Source organism: Zingiber officinale, chromosome 8B, assembly GCF_018446385.1.
Source record: "Zingiber officinale cultivar Zhangliang chromosome 8B, Zo_v1.1, whole genome shotgun sequence".
NCBI classification, from domain to species: Eukaryota; Viridiplantae; Streptophyta; class Magnoliopsida; order Zingiberales; family Zingiberaceae; genus Zingiber; species Zingiber officinale.
In genome coordinates, this window is record NC_056001.1 from 106,924,018 (window position 1) to 106,945,236 (window position 21,219).

At 38.1% G+C, this 21,219-nt stretch overlaps 2 protein-coding genes across 5 annotated transcripts; one reads left to right on the forward strand and one right to left on the reverse strand.

The window, feature by feature from the left end:
- Window positions 1-6,581: 6,581 nt before the first annotated feature.
- Window positions 6,582-13,159, forward strand: LOC122016505 (probable protein phosphatase 2C 52). 4 transcript variants are annotated; one of them, XM_042573828.1, is made up of 11 exons: window positions 6,582-6,829; window positions 7,066-7,323; window positions 9,284-9,411; window positions 9,493-9,591; window positions 9,680-9,838; window positions 10,241-10,327; window positions 10,846-10,937; window positions 11,136-11,210; window positions 11,371-11,646; window positions 12,281-12,348; window positions 12,751-13,159. In XM_042573828.1, exons 2-9 carry the CDS (start codon window positions 7,217-7,219, stop codon window positions 11,542-11,544), a joined length of 921 nt encoding a protein of 306 aa, XP_042429762.1. In that variant the 5' UTR covers window positions 6,582-6,829; window positions 7,066-7,216; the 3' UTR covers window positions 11,545-11,646; window positions 12,281-12,348; window positions 12,751-13,159. The 4 variants fall into 4 exon arrangements, with proteins under 4 accessions (XP_042429762.1, XP_042429761.1, XP_042429764.1 ...); XM_042573827.1 differs by having other exon boundaries at window positions 7,106-7,323; XM_042573830.1 differs by lacking the exon at window positions 6,582-6,829 and adding an exon at window positions 6,839-7,003 and having other exon boundaries at window positions 7,106-7,323.
- Window positions 13,142-16,375, reverse strand: LOC122014146 (jasmonoyl--L-amino acid synthetase GH3.5-like). Its single transcript, XM_042570327.1, has 4 exons — window positions 16,223-16,375; window positions 15,253-15,661; window positions 14,366-15,186; window positions 13,142-13,686 (listed from the first exon to the last, which is right to left on the reverse strand). Exons 2-4 carry the CDS (start codon window positions 15,633-15,635, stop codon window positions 13,142-13,144), a joined length of 1,749 nt encoding a protein of 582 aa, XP_042426261.1. The 5' UTR covers window positions 15,636-15,661; window positions 16,223-16,375.
- Window positions 16,376-21,219: the final 4,844 nt, after the last annotated feature.

Below are 21,219 nucleotides of genomic sequence, written 5' to 3' on the forward strand. Positions count from 1 at the left end.
ATTCTTTGCTCTTTGTTGTTGAAATTGTCTTTCCACTTTCATTAGTAGAATAACTTTCTTGCTTACGTGACTATACTCAAGGGGGTTGGACCACCATCAAGAATGTCTCTTTGTATCTCCTCTAGCTCAACTTTTGTCTTCTTTGCTTTCTCCAAAATGTGGCCAAAGTGCTTTTTATTTAGCTCCCTCAAACATTTTTTCAATTGAAATAACTTCGTCTTTAAGATAAATTGCGCATTGCCTATTACCGGGTCTGCCCATGATTCCTCTACAACCTTAAAGTAATCTTCACACAATATTCACATGTTGATGAATTTGAATGCTCTATTTGGGGACCGGTCCTTGGCTAGTGTGTGAACAATGGTGCATGAATGATTGGAGAGACATCTCAATGCCATAAACTACAAATATGCATCAAAATATGCCATTAACCAAAAGGAGTTAACCGAAGCTCTATCTAGCTTGCAAGAGATATTACCATTAGACCACGTAAATCGACATCCAATGGATCAGAGATTTACCAAACTATAAACTTGTGCAAAAATCTGCAAGTCCCTCATTTCATGATTTGTGATCGGCAACCCCCTTGCTTTTCATCAATAGATAAGAAAGAGTTAAAGTAACCCATGATCATTTATACATCAGTGATAGTATCTCCAAAATCAGTGAGTGTCTCTCATAATGATTGTCTTGTAACAATTGAATGAAGCCCGTATACAAAAGTCATCAAGAAACCCCTACTAGAAATATGACATCGAACATAAAAATGCATATACTGATCGGTGGTCATAATAATATCCATATCAACCCTCTGCAAGTCCTAAAGAAGCAGTATACGATCATGCTTAGAAAAACTAAAGTTGTATGCGTACCCCATACCTGAAAACCTTCTCCCCATAATCGGTTCTAAAAAGGTTGCATTAAGTTTTGTCTCCATTAGTGTCAAAATTTGAATATTTTTGTATTGAGGAGATGTTGCACTCCTCCATGCTTTAGGGACTTGTTAAAGCCCCTAATGTTCTAAGCGGCTACCTTTATTGGTCACCTTGACGGGTTGCTCGCACCAGAAGTTGTCTCTTAATCCTTGGTGTCGGCATCACCTCCTTTGCGACTCCATTTGTGTCTCCATTTGTGGTTAAGGTAGTAGCTGTAGGTATGGAGGAGAATGAAGATTCATTAGATGTAGATAACAATGTTTCACTTGATGCCATGGAGGATGAAGAGGAGCTCCCCCGACTGGATGTTGCCGCTTGCTGCACACCTGTTGGCTGCTGTAGTTCTTGAACAACACTTGTGTTGACAAATGGTGGATGTTTTGCGATGTCATCTTTGGTAGCAAACTCAACAACTCTTTGAATACCAACGTTGTCAACACAGACTCCATCTTGGTCTACAGCTTGGACACCAATGTGGTCAACAACATCTTGGACTTCAAGATTTTAGAATTCCACATTTTGGACAACAGCTCCTTGAGTTTCAAAATTTTGGAACTCCACATTTTGATCAGCATCTTCTTGGACTTCAGCGTATTGGTCAACTGCATCTTGTACGCCAACATGGTCATCATCTCTTGTACGTTAACATGATCATCAGCTCTTTGGACTCCAATGTATTTTTCAATGAGTTGTTTAATAGTCATTGGAATCAGACTGTGAAATTCCACTATTGTCATTTCATTATGCCATACCAGAATTCCAGCATTTGATCATTATTGTGTTTATCTCCATTGTTGTCGAGTTCGGTCCCTAGTCCTCGTCCTTCTTCGATCCTGTACTGATTGTTATCTTTGTCTCCCAAGGCATTGGTCATTCCTCTCAGTATGCATATTCTGTGTCGGTCGGTTGTGTTGGTGGCCGAAAAAATCAGCACCTTCGTGGCAAGTCTCCAATCGATGGCCCACCTTCTTACAGATTTGACAAAAATCCAACACCATTTCATAGATAATACGTAAATCTACTTGTACTCCAGTAGGCAAAGTAATAGACACCTCATGAACTCTTTCCCCAAAGGATGGAATCTCCACCAAGAGTCACGCATAGTCCAAGACTTCTCTTGTTCGTGTTAGATTATTGGTGTACAGTGACCTTCCTACTTGAGCCAATCATGCTTAATACTCTTTGTTCCAACACTTTGGTGGTAGTCTATGAATTTGTATCCAAGGAGGGACAAATCTTCCATCTTCATTGAAAAGAAAACATCTTAGCATGATCTTCAAAAAGATTGGAATTCTAAAAACAAAATAGGATCCTCCTTGCAAGACTTTTTGTTGGTCTTACTCTGTGTCAAAACGATAAACCACCTAACCACTTTTATGCAATCATGCTTAATACTCTTTGTTCCAACACTTTGGTGTACAGTGACACATAGTCCAAGACTTCTCTTGTTCGTGTTAGATTATTGGTGTACAGTGACCTTCCTACTTGAGTCAATCATGCTTAATACTCTTTGTTCCAACACTTTGGTGGTAGTCTATGAATTTGTATCCAAGGAGGGACAAATCTTTCATCTTCATTGAAAAGAAAACATCTTAGCATGATCTTCAAAAAGATTGGAATTCTAAAAACAAAATAGGATCCTCCTTGCAAGACTTTTTGTTGGTCTTACTCTGTGTCAAAACGATAAACCACCTAACCACTTTTATGCAAGAAAAAATTATAGGGAATCTTCCAACGAGCACCTATAATTCTAACCCTATCAATGCCCGAATGTCGTCCCATGAAGCAACCAACTAGACTGAAGCTCATAGCGTCTTCCATGTCGTCTATGTCACCATAATCAAAAGATATTCTTTCACCTTTGGCTTTTGTATTGATCAAGCGTCATAGCATGTTTTATCTTCCTATTATCTTTGAAAAGGTTTGCCCAAGATTTTTTTTTTTTTTTTTGTGCTGAATGATTCCCTTGCCCACCAACATCTACTGTTTCGGTGGCTCCAGCCTGCCTGCTGTCCCCAGCCAGAGGTGGCTGGTTAGTCGCCAGAACCACCTCCTCCACCACCAGTGACTGATTTATCTCAACTTGTGCCTGACCTTGAGGAGGAGGTTCAATTGTCCCATGTGGTAAGTTAGCCACATCAACTGCATTGACCATCTCATCTTGTTCATCCAAGTAAATGTGCTCTTGTCCAAGCACGTTGGATGCTTGGTCTGCCACCTCAGCATGATTTGCCAATTGTGATGTATCCTCTATAGTAACAAATATAGTTTCTTCAAATGACATGGGATAAGGAGAATACTTGAGACTTTTCTTTTTCTTTCCAATCTGGATGTATCCACGTGGAATTACAAAACATAGCAAAGTCAAAGTCAATCACAATTCAAGGGGAAGAGCAACATGCATGCAACCACCAAATTGGAATCACTGTCCAAGCAACCAAGTGGTCCACACTGTGTCCAAGCAACCAAGTGGTCCACACTGAGATCAAGATCAATTTCAAAATGCCACTTAAGACTTCAAAATCAAGATAGCTCTAATTAATCCACGCCAAAACCAAATCAAAATGCTATCAAAGATTTTCAATTAAGGAGAACTCCAATTAAGACCAATATCTTCTAAAATTATTGTCCGTTAATACTGAATAATTAGTCCAAGAGATTTCTTCTATGGAACGTGTCGATTTAAATTTGCACATATTTTAAAAACGTCGGTGAACCTCCGGTGATGCATGAAGCAATATGATTTTGAAAATGATAAACCCAGTTAGTCTCATTAATTATTTCTAGGGTAATCGGTTCAGTCCCATAGAAGTTTTTCATCGACTACCAGGGTAAATAGGGAAGCGCATGTGGCGGCCAGCCCAGAAGCCTAACATCCTTTGGTCGTGCTCCCCATTTGGAGAAAAAATTTCTGTAAATACGTCATAGCTGGGGATTGAACTGCGGATGCCTGGGTGATAACTTAGATGTCCTACCGTGACACCATAGCACCGAGACCTAATCAGGGAATTTTCATTTCTAACCCCTGGGGATTAAATCCCCATCCTCAGTCCTGCGGAGGTTAAATCCTCATAGGGTCAGCGATGAGGATTTTCCAATTAGAAATCGTAAGCCTTTTTATATTCGGACGAATTCAGAGATGGGGATAACATTCGAATATCCGTCTTCAAATCTATATCCGAAATGTCTCCCCGAACTCACCTGTTTCAAATTTTTTCAACGAAACTCCGAACTAATAGGGAAAATTATCATCCCTACTCAACACCAGTTATTCCTTCATTCATAAATGATATCTCCAATTGCTATGCACAAATACATGCAAAAAAAGATCAACACGCGAGAGCCTATCGACAAAGTGGATAGGCCACCAACTTAGCATTGATTGAGTGATCAAAGGAAAAGTTGAACAAAGGCGAGAGTCTTTTGGCAAAGGGGCACGATGCAGATTAAGCCTGAGGACGAAAATAAAAACCAAGATTTCGTAAAAAATATTCTCTTATTTAGTTAAAAAAAAACAAAGAATTATATTTTTTCCTCTTATTTACTTAACAAGTAGATTGATTTAACAATTCGTCTCCAAATTAGTTTTTGATATATATTTATTTAAAACAACTTTCTTATTTTTTTTCTATTTTCTTTTTGACGGTTAGAAATAATAAATAAATATATAACTGAATACCGAAAAAATAAAATAATTATTATCTCACACCTTTTTTATGCTTGATACTTTAGAAGATTCTAACCGTTATAAACTTTTTTTTTATGGATGATGTTATTATTTCTTAAAAGTGTGTATATTTGGAACTTTAAATGCCATTATTTATAAGAGTCATTATCATTATTGAGTTAATTTTTAATATGATAAATCTTTCCGTAAGAATCTAGTCAATTAGAATATAGATGGTAATACATGCAATTTTAAATTATAATTAATTATTAATATAGAAAGAGATAATTAATAATAACCTTAAAGTATATTTTAGTTGGTCAAATTTTAACCATTTAGTATTATTTTCTTGATATTATGGTAAATCATAATAAAATAATCAAATTATATTAAAAAATATGATAAAATAATCCTACCATATTAGAAGATATGATATTAATGTTACTAAGATTTCAATTAATTGAATATGCACATTTAAATTTTATTTATAATATGCATGACCTCTTTATTAAGAAAAAGATTATGCATATATAAAATTTTAATAAATATGTTAAAATATGTTACTTAATATGTAAAGATTTATAATCAAAATAAAATATTTTAGAGATTTTTTCCATCTCTAATTATTTTTGGAATAAACCCATCTGAATTGACTTTGCATAAGAGCACAGATATCTTGGATCATCTTTTTGTGATCCGAGGATATGTCACTCATATTTGTGGTCGGATCGTGGTCACGATTCAATCACAAATGATTGCGATCACTTCTTAGGTTCACTGTCTCCACCATGTTATAGTTTTTGTTCGGAGCTGACGGCCGGAGGCCTCCAGTGGTGGATAAGTGGTCAGGTTACTGGGCGTCGAGCGAGGGTATCCTCCGGACGGCCTCCGACCGCTCGCTTCGAACAAAAATTATAACCTGGTGGGGACGGTGAACCTAGGAAGGGATCGCAACTATTTGCGGCCCGATCGCGACCACGATCCAGCCGCAAATACGAGTGACACATCCCCGACCCACAAAAAAGTGGTCCAAGAGATCCTGCCCCTAAACCTGACCACTTATCCACCACCGGAGATCTCCGACCGTCCGCTCCAAACAAAAACTATAACTTGGTGGGGACAGTGAACCCAAGAAGAGATCACAATCATTTGCGGCCGGATCGCGACCACGATCCGACCGCAAATACAAGTGACACATCCCCGAACCACAAAAAAGTGGTCCAGGAGATCCTGCCTCCTTCGCATAGGTAGATTGAATTGAGAACAGTTTTTAAATAAAAAATTATAAAAAATTTCAACCCAAATTTGACATAGACCCCAATCCGAAACTCGTAAATTTAAACTTAATCAACCCAAATCAGATCCGAATAATAATCAAATTAAAAATTATTTGTTTAACTATTTTTTCTATATTTCTTTAAGTATTAATATTATAATATTAGTATTGATATTGATATATATAAAACCATCTTAAATTTTAAAATAAAATAAAATATAATTTAATTTAATTTAAAACAAGTCCATTAAAGTCTAAATTTGCATCAATCCAGATTAATCTAAATCCCATCTGAAAATCTCTAATAAAAAAACTTTCCAATCTAAACCTAAATTTTTTCAATTTAAATATAATTTTTTAAATCAATTCAGATCAGCACTCCTATACGCATCATCGTTATGCAAGACGTCAAGGGCGCAGTAAAGATGGGGAGTGCATGATTCTGTGACTGAAAGGTCCAGGGGTCGATCTCCGGGATGTCACTGCCTGGGGACTGGTTCTAGGGGCCGCTGATGCGGCGGTTCCAATTTTTTTTTTTTTTTTGTTTTGTTATGCAAGACGTCCGGTATAATCCGTTAATAACGGGCGCGTTATTAGTTTCGGATATCCACTGGTACAGCGACCGACATACCGCTTTCTGCCACCGTCACCGTGCCACGTTCTATCCCACCATCCTGCCAGCCCATCGCTCTCATCTCTCTTTCTCTCCGTTTTTAATTTGAACTATTATCAACCGCCGCACCGCCAGTCACCACCTTCGCTCTCGCCTCTCTCTCTCTCTCTCTCTAGATTGCACTAGGGTTTCCGACGATTGACGGCGTCGTATTCGGAACGGAATCCCAGGTCGAATTCCTGATCCCCAGTCCCGATCTATCTCCACTGCGCCTGCCTCATGCGATCTCGCCCTGAACTCGGCGGTCTCTTCGGTCGGATGTAGATCGACGATTTTAAGTAATCGGAATGCTCGGTTGATGATTCTCTATGCTTGTTATTTCTCTGTCTCATCGCTTTCTGGATTTTTGAGTTTTGGATCATGGTTGAAGATTCTCTGGGCTCTGGGTGATCCACGCATTTTTTTTCAGATCAGAATCCATGAAGAATCTTTGCCGCTTTATATTTTCGATGGTCGGAAGTTGTTGAATGACGTTTCCTTTTCCATTTTCTATGTGTTTTTATTCCCTTTGCAGACCATCAAATAACAGCTTAAATGGTATGCTATTCTCTCAGTATAAGCTACATTGGGAGAGGGGAACTAGAGTGCTTCGGTGCTGAGAGATAAAACAGCTTTGATTTGTGGCGTCTAAGAGGCTGGACCGGCCATCCTGAGTATTTTTAAATATGATGGTGGATTCTGCTACAGCTGCGGGTCCTGGAGCTACATCCAATGTTTCACCTGAAAAGGATGCTTCAGGAACTGGCGATTATGCCACTGGAGGATGGAAAAGGTAAATTATTTGCATGGTTGTACGTCAAGCGCTTGTAATCGAACTCTGTAACCGCTGATGTCCTCGTTTTATTTTTATTTATCCCGTTAGTTGATAATAAATGCCGAGAGATGTGCATTTCTTGAACACTACTACGAAAATTTTCATACGGCTGTTACACGCAGGTTGTTTCAAATATAGTTTTGTTATTAATTATTCTGCCATATTTTGGTGATCTAAGAAGTTTTGTTTTATTTGTTGCACTCTATATATTTGACTGGGCGTCCTTCGTCATGTACGGTTCAAGTTTGGTTTCATGGGGATCATGATAATTGTGGTCTACAGGATAGTTATAAAGGAAGATTGGCAGGTTTGTGAATGCACACTCTGGTAGTTCTCAACTTGCTCTTACTGTTGTATTAGCATGAGAAACGTGGACCCTATGAGATGCGTAGTCAACAATGGGAAGGTATTATGATCAGGACATTTGTTTTAGGTGGTATTTTTTAGTTCTGCCTTCAGAATTTCCAATGTGTTTGTGATGCTAACATTTGAGAAGTTCCTACCATTGTAGAGGAAATTGCCGAATCATGAAGTACACATTCTCCAGTAAGTGGAACATTGTTTAAAGAAAATTTCATGAGGTTAATAGCTCATGGTAGGTATTTAATATATAAATGAGGACCTGACTTGAATGTTGATAGGAATGGCATAATGAATCAAGTTGTTTGCTGCAGGCTTGAGGTAGCCATTTCAAAGGCCATGACGTTTATCCATTAAATGACATTCTTTACATTTCATTGCAGCGTCAACACCTGAAGCTACTCATTGTTTATGGTTCAGTCTGCAGCATTCAATTGCATTATTTACATCTCGCTGCAGCTTTAACACCATTGAAATGTTGTTCTGCCTACTCATTGTTTATGGTCCAGTCTGCAGCTACTCATTGTTTATGGTGCAGTCTGTTGGCTACTCATTGTTTATGGTCCAGTCTGCAGAGGGAATGATTCTTCACCTGAGAACTCTTAAATTGGCAAATCTCCCTTTTCCATTCCCAGACACTCGTGTCACTTCTGAAATTGGAATGAAAACAACGATGACTCAATGAGCCATATTTTCCAACTATTTGGAATCAACTTCACGAAGCTTGTCCCCTTGCTAAGTAAATTTGTAATCTCAAGATTTGTCTTACTTCTTCACATGTTGCATAGCAGTTGGACCTGTAAAGTAGGATTGAGGGATATATGACCATACAAACCAGTGTTACTTGGTACTGGAGGAGAGAATATGGGAGGACAAGTACATCCCACAATCGTGATCCTTTACTGGCTACCCTTCTCTCTGACTTGTTATTTTCGATATTTTTCTTATACTCTTTATTTCTCAAATTTTGTCAATCTATTCCTGGGTCATTCCACTCTCCTAACCTGTTTCACTGCTTGGTTTACCAAACATTCTCCTTGAAAATGGACTCATGGTTTGCCATGTGGATTCCATCATTTACATGGCGTGCCAACTTGTGCTATGTCTGAGCCATGCCAGACTGTAAAAGGTAAAAATTGCCTGTCCCAATGCCATTCCTACTGGGATAAACTAGCTTATGAGTTCCAATATGATTAACTTTTTGAACCATTACGTTCTGTTGTGAAAGTATCATCACTATTGGCCTCTACAAGGTCAATAAAATTAGATAGGGCAGGTCAATATGATATAGGGTAGAAGGCCTGGTTGCAGGAATGCTGTGAAAAATACTCAGGTTACCTAGGATTCGGATATCAATTCTATGTTCTGGGTCTTATTAAAGAGAAATTATTTTCCAGCCACATGTTAGGGGGCCTAGTTCATGATAATCACATAGATCATAATGTTATCCAATCTAATATTATATTTTATTAATACTACCATATGTTGTTTATTGAAACTTGTGATAATTACCTTGCAAGTATCTTTGTTCATCTAAAGTTTTTCTCTATGCTTGTAGTGAGGATGGAAGTTTCAGTTGTGGGTACACTAGCTTCAGGGGAAAAAGAGCAAGCATGGAAGACTACTGTGATTTGAAATCATCAACAATTGATGGGCAAACAATTGGCCTTTTTGGAATATTTGATGGTCTGTTTTACTTTCTGTCAATACACATTTTTGTTTGTTATGTGTCAAATCTATGTTTTTTTAGTTAATTTGGTATTGCAGGACATGGTGGTTCACGAGCTGCAGAATACTTGAAGGAACACTTGTTTGACAACCTTATGAAGCACTCAAAATTCATGACTGACACGAAGCTTGCAATAAGTATTAACAAGCTTTGTTAATTTACTGAGTTTGTAATTTTGTCAGTTTCTTCTCCTTGGGCACATCTGGAAGTTCATGAGAATTGCAGGTGAAACATACAAGAAAACGGATACAGATTTCTTAGATGCGGAAAGCAACTCTTCCAGAGATGATGGTTCTACAGCTTCAACAGCTATCTTGATTGGCAAGCACTTATATGTAGCGAATGTTGGTGATTCACGTACTGTGATATCAAAGGCTGGAAAAGGTGAATATTGATCTTATTCTCCTTTCTCTTTTATGGAAATTTTGTATGGGTGTCCTTTGAAGTATATGACACAGGAGGGCAGTTGTACATGTAATTCACAAGTATGACAAGGATAGAATTTGCTTATACTTAGCATTTTCAGTTTTTTCTTGTATTTTACTTTTTACCATACTCTAAAATTTGTCTAATGTACAAGCATGTGTACTACAAAAATTCCAAATTATTTTTTATATCCATTTCAGATATGAGAACACTTTTTTACTTGTCAAAATTATCAAGTATTAAATGTAGTCTCCATATTGTTTCAAAATCAACAAATCTTTTCTAGAAATTATATCGCCTCCTAAGCTGTTTAAAGTTTTTGAGTTATTCTGAAGCATCATTTCTTGGTTTATTTGGTAGCAATCCCCCTTTCTGAGGATCACAAGCCAAACAGAAGTGACGAGCGCAAGAGAATTGAGGATGCTGGAGGATTTGTCATTTGGGCTGGTAAGTCTTCAAGCATTCTGAAAGATTTCCTTCTCATGGTTCCTAGTTTGACAATCATCGAATATACTTTACTAGTATATAATTTAGAACAACATTTAATATACTTTTCTAGTACATGATCTAGAACTTCAGATATCCGCTATATTTTTTTCTCATCCATATTTTGTTTCGGATATTAGCAGACAGGTGGGAAATATGATGCATATTTGGGATAGGATGACCGGTGGTAACAAATAAATATCATATGGGTAGGTCGATGAGTTTGATGTTGGAAATTTATAGGTTCTTTATTCCTGATAAGCTCTCATTTCGGCAAAAGAGTTGTCACTGAGCAAACAAATTTTTGAGACAACGCAAGTGGCACTTGTATTGAACTGTTTTTGATGTTTGAAATATTGGCCCTGCATTCCTGATAAGAATTGATAGTGTCTGAGAGTTTTCACTTGCAAACAAATTTTCTTTTATGTGAATTTTAACTGAGTTGCTCCGGGTTGATTATTAACACTTATGTTATATAGGCACTTGGAGGGTTGGAGGTGTATTGGCAATGTCAAGAGCATTTGGCAACCGCCTTCTAAAACAGTTTGTTGTCGCAGAACCTGAGATTCAGGTAGTTTGCTACTACATAGACACTGACCTCAAGCTTTTCCCTGTCATTTGTACTTGTTGCCAACTTCAAAAAGATTCAGATAAATACTTTCCATCTCTGCTAATATTTATATATATAATTAGTAGTACTGCATTTCTTTTTATGCTTATACTTTTGGTCCAGCATAGATAAGTCATATTTGCATGGACATATTGTCAGGAACAAGTGGTGGATGGAGAATCAGAATATCTAGTTTTGGCCAGTGATGGTCTTTGGGATGTGGTGACCAATGAGGTTAGATATATAATTTCACACCGTCTTCTTTGATGAGTATTGTATCAGATATAACAGACTGAATTGGAGAAAATAGTCACATTTTGTTGGCACAGTGCATGTTTTGTCCAAATTTTACAGTGACGTGCATTTCTCCTACTTGCCTAACATTTGTCTTCAGGATGCTGTTGCAATTATGAAAGTTGAAGAAGAAGCTGACAATGCAGCAAGGAAGTTAGCAGAGACTGCCTTCTTCCGTGGCAGTGCGGACAACATAACATGCATCGTAGTTAGATTCAATCACGATAAACAGGGTGTAGATTCTCCTCTTCCTTCCACAGCTGCTCAAGCTTGATAGATGTCTGAATTCCACGCAGAAGCATTCTCCTCTTCCTTCCACAGCTGCTCAAGCTTGATAGATGTCTGAATTCCACGCAGAAGCTACTCAAGTAATTTGGTATTTGACAATTTTCCCCTACTTCACTCGTGTTCATGAAAATTTTCTAACCTCATGTCAGTGAGCTAATCCTGCAGTCGAGTCCATTTGATTGGGTTGCAGCAACTAGTTTCATTTGTTGATTTATTACTCCGAGAGCCTGTAGCACTCATTGTGGATTTAGCAGAACATTTATATTTGTTGCTAAATGTTTTGATGTAGGAATTCAACTAATGTGCATAATCGTAGAAGGCCATCACCCCCATTATAATGAATAATCCATTTTTTCCATGTATAATTAAAATTTTACATTCATATAATGTTTTTAAACAAATACTTCCACATATATTCAACTGATGAACAGTGAAAAAAGTTGGAAATTCAAGCAACCGAATAACAGTACCACGAGTCCCAGTCAAATCTTACACTTCCTACATCTCAATTTTTTGGTATGATATGATGGTACTTGTTTAGATAGGCTTGCAGAAAAGCGAAGGAAGAACAAACAAATAACCAATATTTCTACGATTGGCTATTTGAAACATTGTCTCTTAGCACTTGATTTCTGTAGAAGAAAACACGATTTCGTCTTAATTTGTTCACTGAGCTTCCATTTATTTAGCTAATTGGCAATGCTTGTAATTCTTTTCAACAGATCAAGTTCTTAGTTCCATTGCATTGGAGTGGGGAAGCTCCTCCAGATTGCAATTTAAGCAGCACAAGGTATGGCAGTAAAAAAAAACACATCACTTCTACGTCGTGTAGACTCATTGTTTAAGCTTATTCCTCTTCATTCAAAAGACTTCCACAGCTCCACCACCTCTCCATATACTTGTATGCATTAAATCAGTAAAAGACTAAGAGTGAACATCTTTTTATTTGCCATTTTTCTGGTTCCCACTTACATATTAGACATTTTAATTAGAAATGAACATCTTTCAGTGAAAAAATGCTACAATTTTATATGAATGAAGTGGTAACACGACAAAACTGTCATAGTATTGATTGTGTAACTATCAGACAAAATTAGTAGATAGCAGCAGAATCCAGTGTCAAAAACAACCTCCACATTTTCATTTTTCTGTCGCTTTCTCAGTGATTGAGATGGCTTCACAATTTTTTCAGTTCCAAATTAAACTTGTTGAGAAGGCAAAAGCTCATCCAGATCAAGCTAAAGAATACAAGCCCTCAACCTGTGCAATTTGGGATGCGGTTGATGAACACATCTAGAAACACCAATAGGAAGAAAGTTTCAGGAAACAAAGGATAAAGTCCCAGCCTGTCAATTGTTTTCAGCTGTCGGTAGAATCTGATAACAGATGGTAGTCGAGCAAATTCTTGCACAAGGCTAAACAAAGACCAAATTTAACTTGAAAGGATTGGCATTGACACTAGGATTCGACATTCAAATCTTAACAGGTACTGAAGATCATGCACCGAGTAGGACTGCTCCTATGCTCAAAGGATACATGAGAGACTACATCAGATGAGGTTTACAAGCATGTTTTTTTCTTCTTCACTTCTCATAGGCAGTGCTGAAATAGCAGCTTGTAACATTCATGCACAAGATCTGCAAAACCTTGTTGTTCGATTGGCTGACACAGCGTGGAGCCTTAAACTGGCTCAAGACACCCCCGAGTCCAACATAATGGTCTAAGATCATATTGAATGTTCCTTTCCGCACAATGCGAAGTTCTAGAGGTCCAATAGCACTGACTTTTCTGGAGCTAACATAGCCAGCATCAACAAAAGATAGGTCCAAGCAATTGCAGCAGCTTTGGAGAATCTCATCGCTCGAATCGGAGCTTAGCTCCCAAAAGATCACATAGTGTCCTGGGTCTGTCGAAGTGTCAACATGGCTAGTGAAATCTACAACCTCGATTTTTTCCTCAGCCAAAAGCTTGGCTGCTTCTTCAACTGACAACTGCAGGTCTTTCTCAGTGTTCTTATCTATGTTGATGCTCAGCATTAGGCTTCTCCTGCATATGAACCGAAGCTCGGGCGCACAGTTGTGAAAGCCAGTTACTTTTACCACATCTCCCAATCTATACCGATACAAACCTGCGGTAGAATGCACATCGATCAGTTATGTGTATAAAAAACTTGGGCATATGACAAGAAATGTGTGAAGGAACTAGTAAGCTTCAATAGCAAGGACTCAATGTGATTTTGAAGAACAAATATCAAAGTGGGAAGTCGAATTATAGTAACAAAGAAGTGAAGTCGTCTTTCGCATCTCGATGTTGTTAGCTGACTTCGCGAGAACAGTAAATGGCGATATGTTTTTATGCACATCTCCACACATGGCTGGAGAATTGAAGCCAACTATTAACTAACCGATGATTGAAGATGTAGTTACCAAGCCTAAAACCATCAAATTTGCCGCCAAATTTGACTCTGCTTTTCTGTAAATAGAACGACAGGTTGGGAGGCTTGCTAATCAATCAAACTTGATTGAAGTTGTCGTTGAATCCTTTTACAGATTACCTAGTCTAAAACCATCAAATTTGTCACCAAATTTGACTCTGCTTTTTAATAAATAGTCTGATGATGCAAGATTAGGTGGAGAATCAAACTTGCCATACTATGATTGATGCATTTACAGGCTTATGTATTTGTATCTAAAGAAAAGTTCAGAAAGTCACAAAATTTGCAGGAAGTTGACTAGTAGATGGACAAAGAAGAAACGACGAAAGAAAATTGGAAATAGCAAACAGGATGTGCAGATGGAAAATGATACCTGCAAAATTGCTAAAAACAACTTCATATTCTTTGCCAACCTCGACGTCTGTGAGGCCTAGCGGCTCGGCTTCTATGTAGTGAATGGAGGTGGGACTAGTCTCCAGCTCCTGCATTTCAGGCTTCTCCAAAGGAATGAACTCGAAGTAACCAATATTCGGAAGCACTACAAAGGTAGCTAACTCTGGAGGTAAGCTAGGATTCACATTGGCACCAATCCATCCTTCTGAAGATCCATAATCAGCACTTATAAGTGGCAGGTTGCCTGCATAGTGCCTTAGTTTCTTCAGATATGGCTCCATAGACCCTGTCATAATGCCATAGACATATTTGGCATTAGGCCAAAGCGCCGGGATCACACCGTACCAGTTGCTCAATCTAACACACTTGTTGTATATGGAGTCTGCCAGACTAGGATTGGGGACTAAAATCTTTGAAACAGCTTCGCGAATAGATGGAATGGTAATTCTGCTCGAGAGGACTCCTACTCTAATATCTGTGCAGATTTCTTCCCACACCTTCTCGAAAGTCCGAAAAGAATGAACTAGGCTGTGAGCAAAGGTGGAAAATATGAACTGCACTTCATCTGAGTAAATCAACCCACACAGGAGGTGGCAATACAATGACTGTTGGTAATCTGAACCAAATATAACTTCGTCAGGACTTGCACACTGAGATTGGATATCCTTCATAGTGCATTTGAATTGTTCACTCATGTACACATTGGTCGTCGCCGTTGTCGCGGTAATACCTCCTTTAGTTTTGAACTGCTTGCTGCCATAGATGAATTGCAAAGCTTTTCCATCGCCTATCGGATACTCCCTAAAAGCAACATTAAGTACTTAGTGAATGAAGACAACTCAAAGTAAAACAATGAGAACAATGTACCTGTTTCTGAATGCAAATGAAGTCCGATATATCTGCATTGTGGACTGAACCAACTCCTCAGTGAATGGTAAATACTTGCGTTTCCCTTGTGTGGTGCCAGAGCTGAGTGAAATTGCAGGTATAGGTTTGCCTGTCAGAATGGGAGAAGAATCACCATCCGCAATCCTCTGGATGTACGGCTCCAAGTCACTGTGAGTGACCAAAGGGACGCATGCTTTGTAGCTCTCTGGGTCAGTTCTTCCACCGAGGCCTAAGTTCTGCAAGTACTCTGTTTTCCCATTTTGCTCGAGAATCTGCCGGAGAGTCTCCCTCTGGTGGTGACCAGCATTCTTGGTCATCGTTTCGAATTCATCTATCACGCTCTCAATGCTGAAAGCCGTCATCTTCCCGGAGAAGATCACTGCTTTGCCTGGATCACATACCAAACGCAATGAGCAAGTTTGGTGATATTATAAAAAAACGCAGAAAGTTCAGCAGGAATCAAGAGGCGTAATGGAGTAGGAAATCAATTTATTGGCGGGTAAAGAAAAATAATCAGCCGTCAGAAACGAAAAATTTCCGAGCGACAATTCCTATGCAGACCAGCTAACATACGGACGTAGGAACAAAAATGTACAACAAAGCTGAAGACAAGGAACAGACAAAATAGGAAGAGGAAGAGAAAAGACCAGAGAAAAGTCAAGCGAACAGTCGGTTCGAATCAAATAGGACCTAGAGAGAAACCCCGGAGGAAAAAAAAAAGAGAAAGAAATCCAAACTTTGGTCCATTTTACTCAAAGATTCCTCGAGGAATAGGCATCGAATCCGCAAAAGTTCACGCCTCTGCAGACCTAGCTACCATCGATCTTCTGATCGAGGTAACAATATATAAAAGATTGGCGAGGCGATCGACGATTCCCCTCCAAAGAAAGTCCAACGAGAACAAACAAACCCAAAGAATATTATACAAAAACACGCATCGATCCCTCACTTCTCTCTAAGGCCAGCGGAAAACGATCTTGATCAGCTTCTTCCCAAGCTTGCTCTTCTGCAGTCTCTGCCGCCGAGGGAGAAGGCCAGGGTCGGCCATTTATAGTGCAACCACGAAAGCGAACCAAATATCTGTGCTCCTTTCGGAAACAATTTAATAGTTAATTGATTAACTAAATTGTGATTAATTTCATATAATTTTGGCTGTTTTTTTTCATTGGTTTGCTACAGGACAAAGTGCCACGTCACCGTCTCATGGCAGGTTTTGGCGTCTACAACTTGATGAACCGAAATTAGTAAGCCGGAATATTTCCTGACAGCTGTCGGTTGACGGTTACAATTCTATCCCTGTCATCAGGTACGTGGTGGACAAGTGGCAATCAGACAGTTGGATATATATATATATATATATATATATATATATTTATAATAAATAAAAATAACTAATTTTGAGTATTTAAATTGCACATATAATGCATACTAAATGGAATACTAGGCAAAATTGGTACATATATAATATTTTATTTTTTAAAAAATAATAATTACTTAAACTCCATTCTATCAAAGTCATCCATCTGAACACATGTGCATGCTCAAGATACCGTAGAGTACATACAAAAATTAACTATTAATTATTTAATTACATATTTAACAATAATAATAATAATAATAATAATAATATTTACTTACTGATGCAGTCATAAAGAGGGCCCACTAAGTACAAGTTAAGAGCGAAGATAACAATCGACGTAGAGGTCAAAGTCAAGGAGATCAACGCTGGAGAATTAACGAGCTTGCTAAAGGGGTGCCGAGCGGAGCTCTCCTGCAGTGGTCGAGCGGAGCTCTCTTGCAGTGGCCGAGCGGAGCTCTCTTGCAGTTGCCGAACGACCAAGAATCGCCCGACTGGCAAAGGCTGGTCCAAACAGAACATCCATGCAGTCAAGATCATCAGACGTTCATCATGGAGCAGAGGAACGTTGGGACGACCGGAGTGTTAGTCCAGTCGGGAGGAAACAAGCTACCGAGTCAAGTCACCACAGGGAAGAGTAGCCGAGCCCGCCTGAGCATAGGAGTTTCCAATCGAGCGGCTAGCCTGCTTGGCCGAGCAGAGGGATCATTGATATATCTCTTAATATCCTTTTGGGAGATAGTATCGTTGAAACAAGGCATGATCAATAGGTAGATCGTACGACGGAAGCTTCTACTGTCTTGTTAGGGATATGCATGCCCTGTTAGGGTATGATGTCAGAGGCACTTTTTTGACAGATCCTTTCATAGGAAAAATTGGAGAACGTGTCCACATCTCGAGTAGCATGCATGTCACACCTCTAGGGCGCTATATAATGAGGGATCTATATACTGACAGAGGTACGCATTATTCACTACACGCTTACGTTCACTATTGCTTAACTTTCTTCTACATTATGGTGACTGACTTGAGTATCGGAGGACCAACGTCGGGAACCCCTTTCATGACTCGACATTGATATTTTTTATGTTACAGAGTAGAATACGATCTATATCTAATCAATATAGTAACCACATTTCTAACTAACTATTGTTTTTAATTTTTGGACAGGATCACTTACCATCTATTCAATATGATCACACTTGGTCAATTAATATGTAAAGATATCTGACTTAATATTGAAAGTATCTATGATTAAATTAATTCATTAATTCTAGATTAATTTTCAAAAATCAACTCCATCTTATTTCCTGTAGTCCACATCGATCTTATCTCTACTTGATTAATTAATTGAAGATGCAACAATCAATAAATTAATTAATCAACTTGCTTAAAAATAATTCACTGCATGTTGCATGAAACACTAATCTTAAAAGGACTCTGTCCATGTGTCCCAACTGTTACAAACTAAACCAATTAATTATAGTTATCATAATTAATTGTCCCTCCTAACCATAACATGGCAAGTGTTTTTCTCACATATATATATTTCCCCCTTAATTGTGTGTGGGTGTGTAAATATAAATTAGTTTGGTTACTGAATGCATAAGTAAAAAGCCTATTAATTGGTTAAACACCATCATCAACTACTAGAAGATAGCATAATTAACATGATTGTTTCAATTTTCGTAGGAAAATGCTTAATTTTGACCAGAAAATTATGGTCGGTAAACCAGATATGCATTTGGTCCGTAGTGATTTAACTAATAATTGAACAACGTGCTGAAAATGAACGAACCGAAGAAGGGCGTTGGTCCCTCGGTGGTCGTGCGCGTGCCATTGCCGGCCATTGCCGGGCATCAATGAACCCATTTTTACTGGAAAAGTCTGTAGTCTATATCGTGCGTGCCAAATGCCAATGCCCGTCGTCGCACATATTTTACATGCTTGCATATAAAATATTGATTCGTAGCATTAGGCACGTGCTCATGCGTGCTCGTCTCAAATTTGATGTAGAGATGACAATGCTCCCGGACAAGGGCCCGCCCTTCTAATGAATAATCAAGGATCTCCATCTTAAATTTTAAAATTTTTCGTGAAAAATAGACTAAAAGATTATTAATTATTTGGATAAATTTTCATTAACATTTTCTAATTTATCTTAATCATCAGTAAAAAATTTCATATCAAATCGATCAATTTTAAAATTAGTTAGTTCGAAAAATTAAATATTTAAATTATTCTTTAAAAAAAAATTAGAGATGACCATGAATCAAATTTTATATCTTCTATCTCCATCTCTTTATTATATTTATTTTCATCGGGAATTCAATTTTTATACCTATCTAAATATTTTATTACCACCTACATGTAAGATTGGTGCACGTGAAGTGAGAAGAGGATGAATTGATTTTTTTTTTTAAAACTCTATCTTTGAAATCAAAGTGCAACAAAATAAAATAAGTTAATTACGAGAAAAAAATAAGACACAAGTATTTTTTATATGATTCAGAGTTTTCATCTGCTACTCCAAGCTCCATAATTGCTTGGACCGTATGGATAGACAATCCACTAAAAACATTTCTCAAAATCGCTAAAAGAGAGAATCAAGTATAAGAAATGAAATAAAGGATAGTGTAACATGATGGTTCTCGTAAAACCTAAGCCACATAAATTCTAGACAATCAAAGTAAGAATTCGAATAGGAAAAACAAGAACATTTGAGTATGAATCTTCGTTTCATCGAGAACATGACATAAGGAAATAAATACTGTAATTATAAAGAACCTGAATGCTGCAGAGCTCGTCGATCCAACAATCTTGCGAAAAAAGGAGGAGGAGAAGAAGGTTGGCCTTCCGAAGGAGTTAGGGTTGACGGCGCCGGATTCTCTTCGTCAATGGGGAACGAAGAGACGTCTCAAGATTACCCTAATCCTTTGGGGACCAACCTATTATATAGTGCACATCTATTATCAGCCCATCGATAATAATAGATGTGGGACTATAAATCCATATATATTAAACATCTATTATCAGCAAATAGATGATAATAAATGCGGGACTATAGGTTCTACACATATGAGATCCATATCCAATTACCCGAAACCCACTAGACATAAGTTAGATCACTTTAAAGGGTTTGGATCGTATTTACGTGTGCAACTTACAAATAAGCCCACCAAATAGGGATAATTATATCCAACATAATAATCTGCACACCCTTAGCAATAATACAAACAACTTAAATTAGATTATTACCAACACAAGATTATTGAAGTTGAGAGTTTGGATGTTAGTGTTAGTCTACTAGCAACGGTCGGATGAAGTAGAATAGTAGCACGACAACAACACAACAAATTTCGCATAGTTGGAGCAGTAGAAGGATCATTAAAGCTTGTATATAAGTTGATATTTAAGTGTTGGTCGAACAAGCTTTTTAAAGAGTGTTGAAGGCGCCTTCAACCTCATCCGAGGCGCCTCCAACCTCAACTCTTATCAGCTCTGAAGCTCTCAGTTTCTATCCACACAAGGGTGCCTTCAAACGCTCCAAGGCACCTCCAATGCACATTCGAGACACCTCCAATACCTCTAGGGCGCCTCCAATGCATCTTCGAGACACCTCTAATGCCTCGAGGGCGCCTCCAATGCATCTTCGAGACACCTCTAATGCCTCGAGGGCGCCTCCATGGCACAAAAACTTATCTGTAAACTTTATCTCCTCGAGGGCACCTCTATGCCAAGCTTCGGGGTACCTCCAACACACAGGAGGTGCCTCCATGCCTTTCTGCGTAGAATCTTTAGCCGAGGCGCCATAGGAGGTGTCTCGGATCATTGTTCATTTGAGGCTTAAAGTGCTTTTTACCCTACAAAATATATTAGTCCAAATAACAAATTATACCATGCAAAATAGACTTAACACAATTAAATATAAGATTTATGAATTAGATCTTGTCTTACCAAGATAAGAATTTAGTTATGGTCTCAGTTTAGGTTTCTAAAATGGACCTAAACTGTACCAGCGTCTATAGTCCCAACTGGGACTAGCCCTCACTAACCACTCTCCTCTAGTGACTTACCTCACTTACCATTTGTAGTCATTTGACTTGCCTTTTGACTCATTAGGTCTTCCCACCAGTTGTGAGGTTCGCAAACCCAATTGGTCTTCGACCAACTGTCAGGTCCTGTAGACCCAGCCGAACATCCTGCCAGATATCGGGTTACTCATTGACCTATTTGGACTTCGTGCCAGTTATCAGTCCCTCAACCTAACTGGACTTCAACCTGATGTCAAGTCCTCTAGACCTACAATTCCTGCACATTTGGTAATAAAGTTAGATAACACAAAATCTAATTTTAATTTATTTATCATTTTTCAAAACTTAAGTTTATCCATTGGTGCTAACTACACCAACATTATATATATATATAATTTAAATTATTTTGATGCTACGAATATTTATCAAATTCTTAAAAAAAATAATTAGAAATAACAAAATATTAAAAATAGTTAATTCCAACATCATTATCCTAAAAACATAGCACGAGCTTCTTCATTCCATTCGATTACCATTATCAATAAAAACATATAG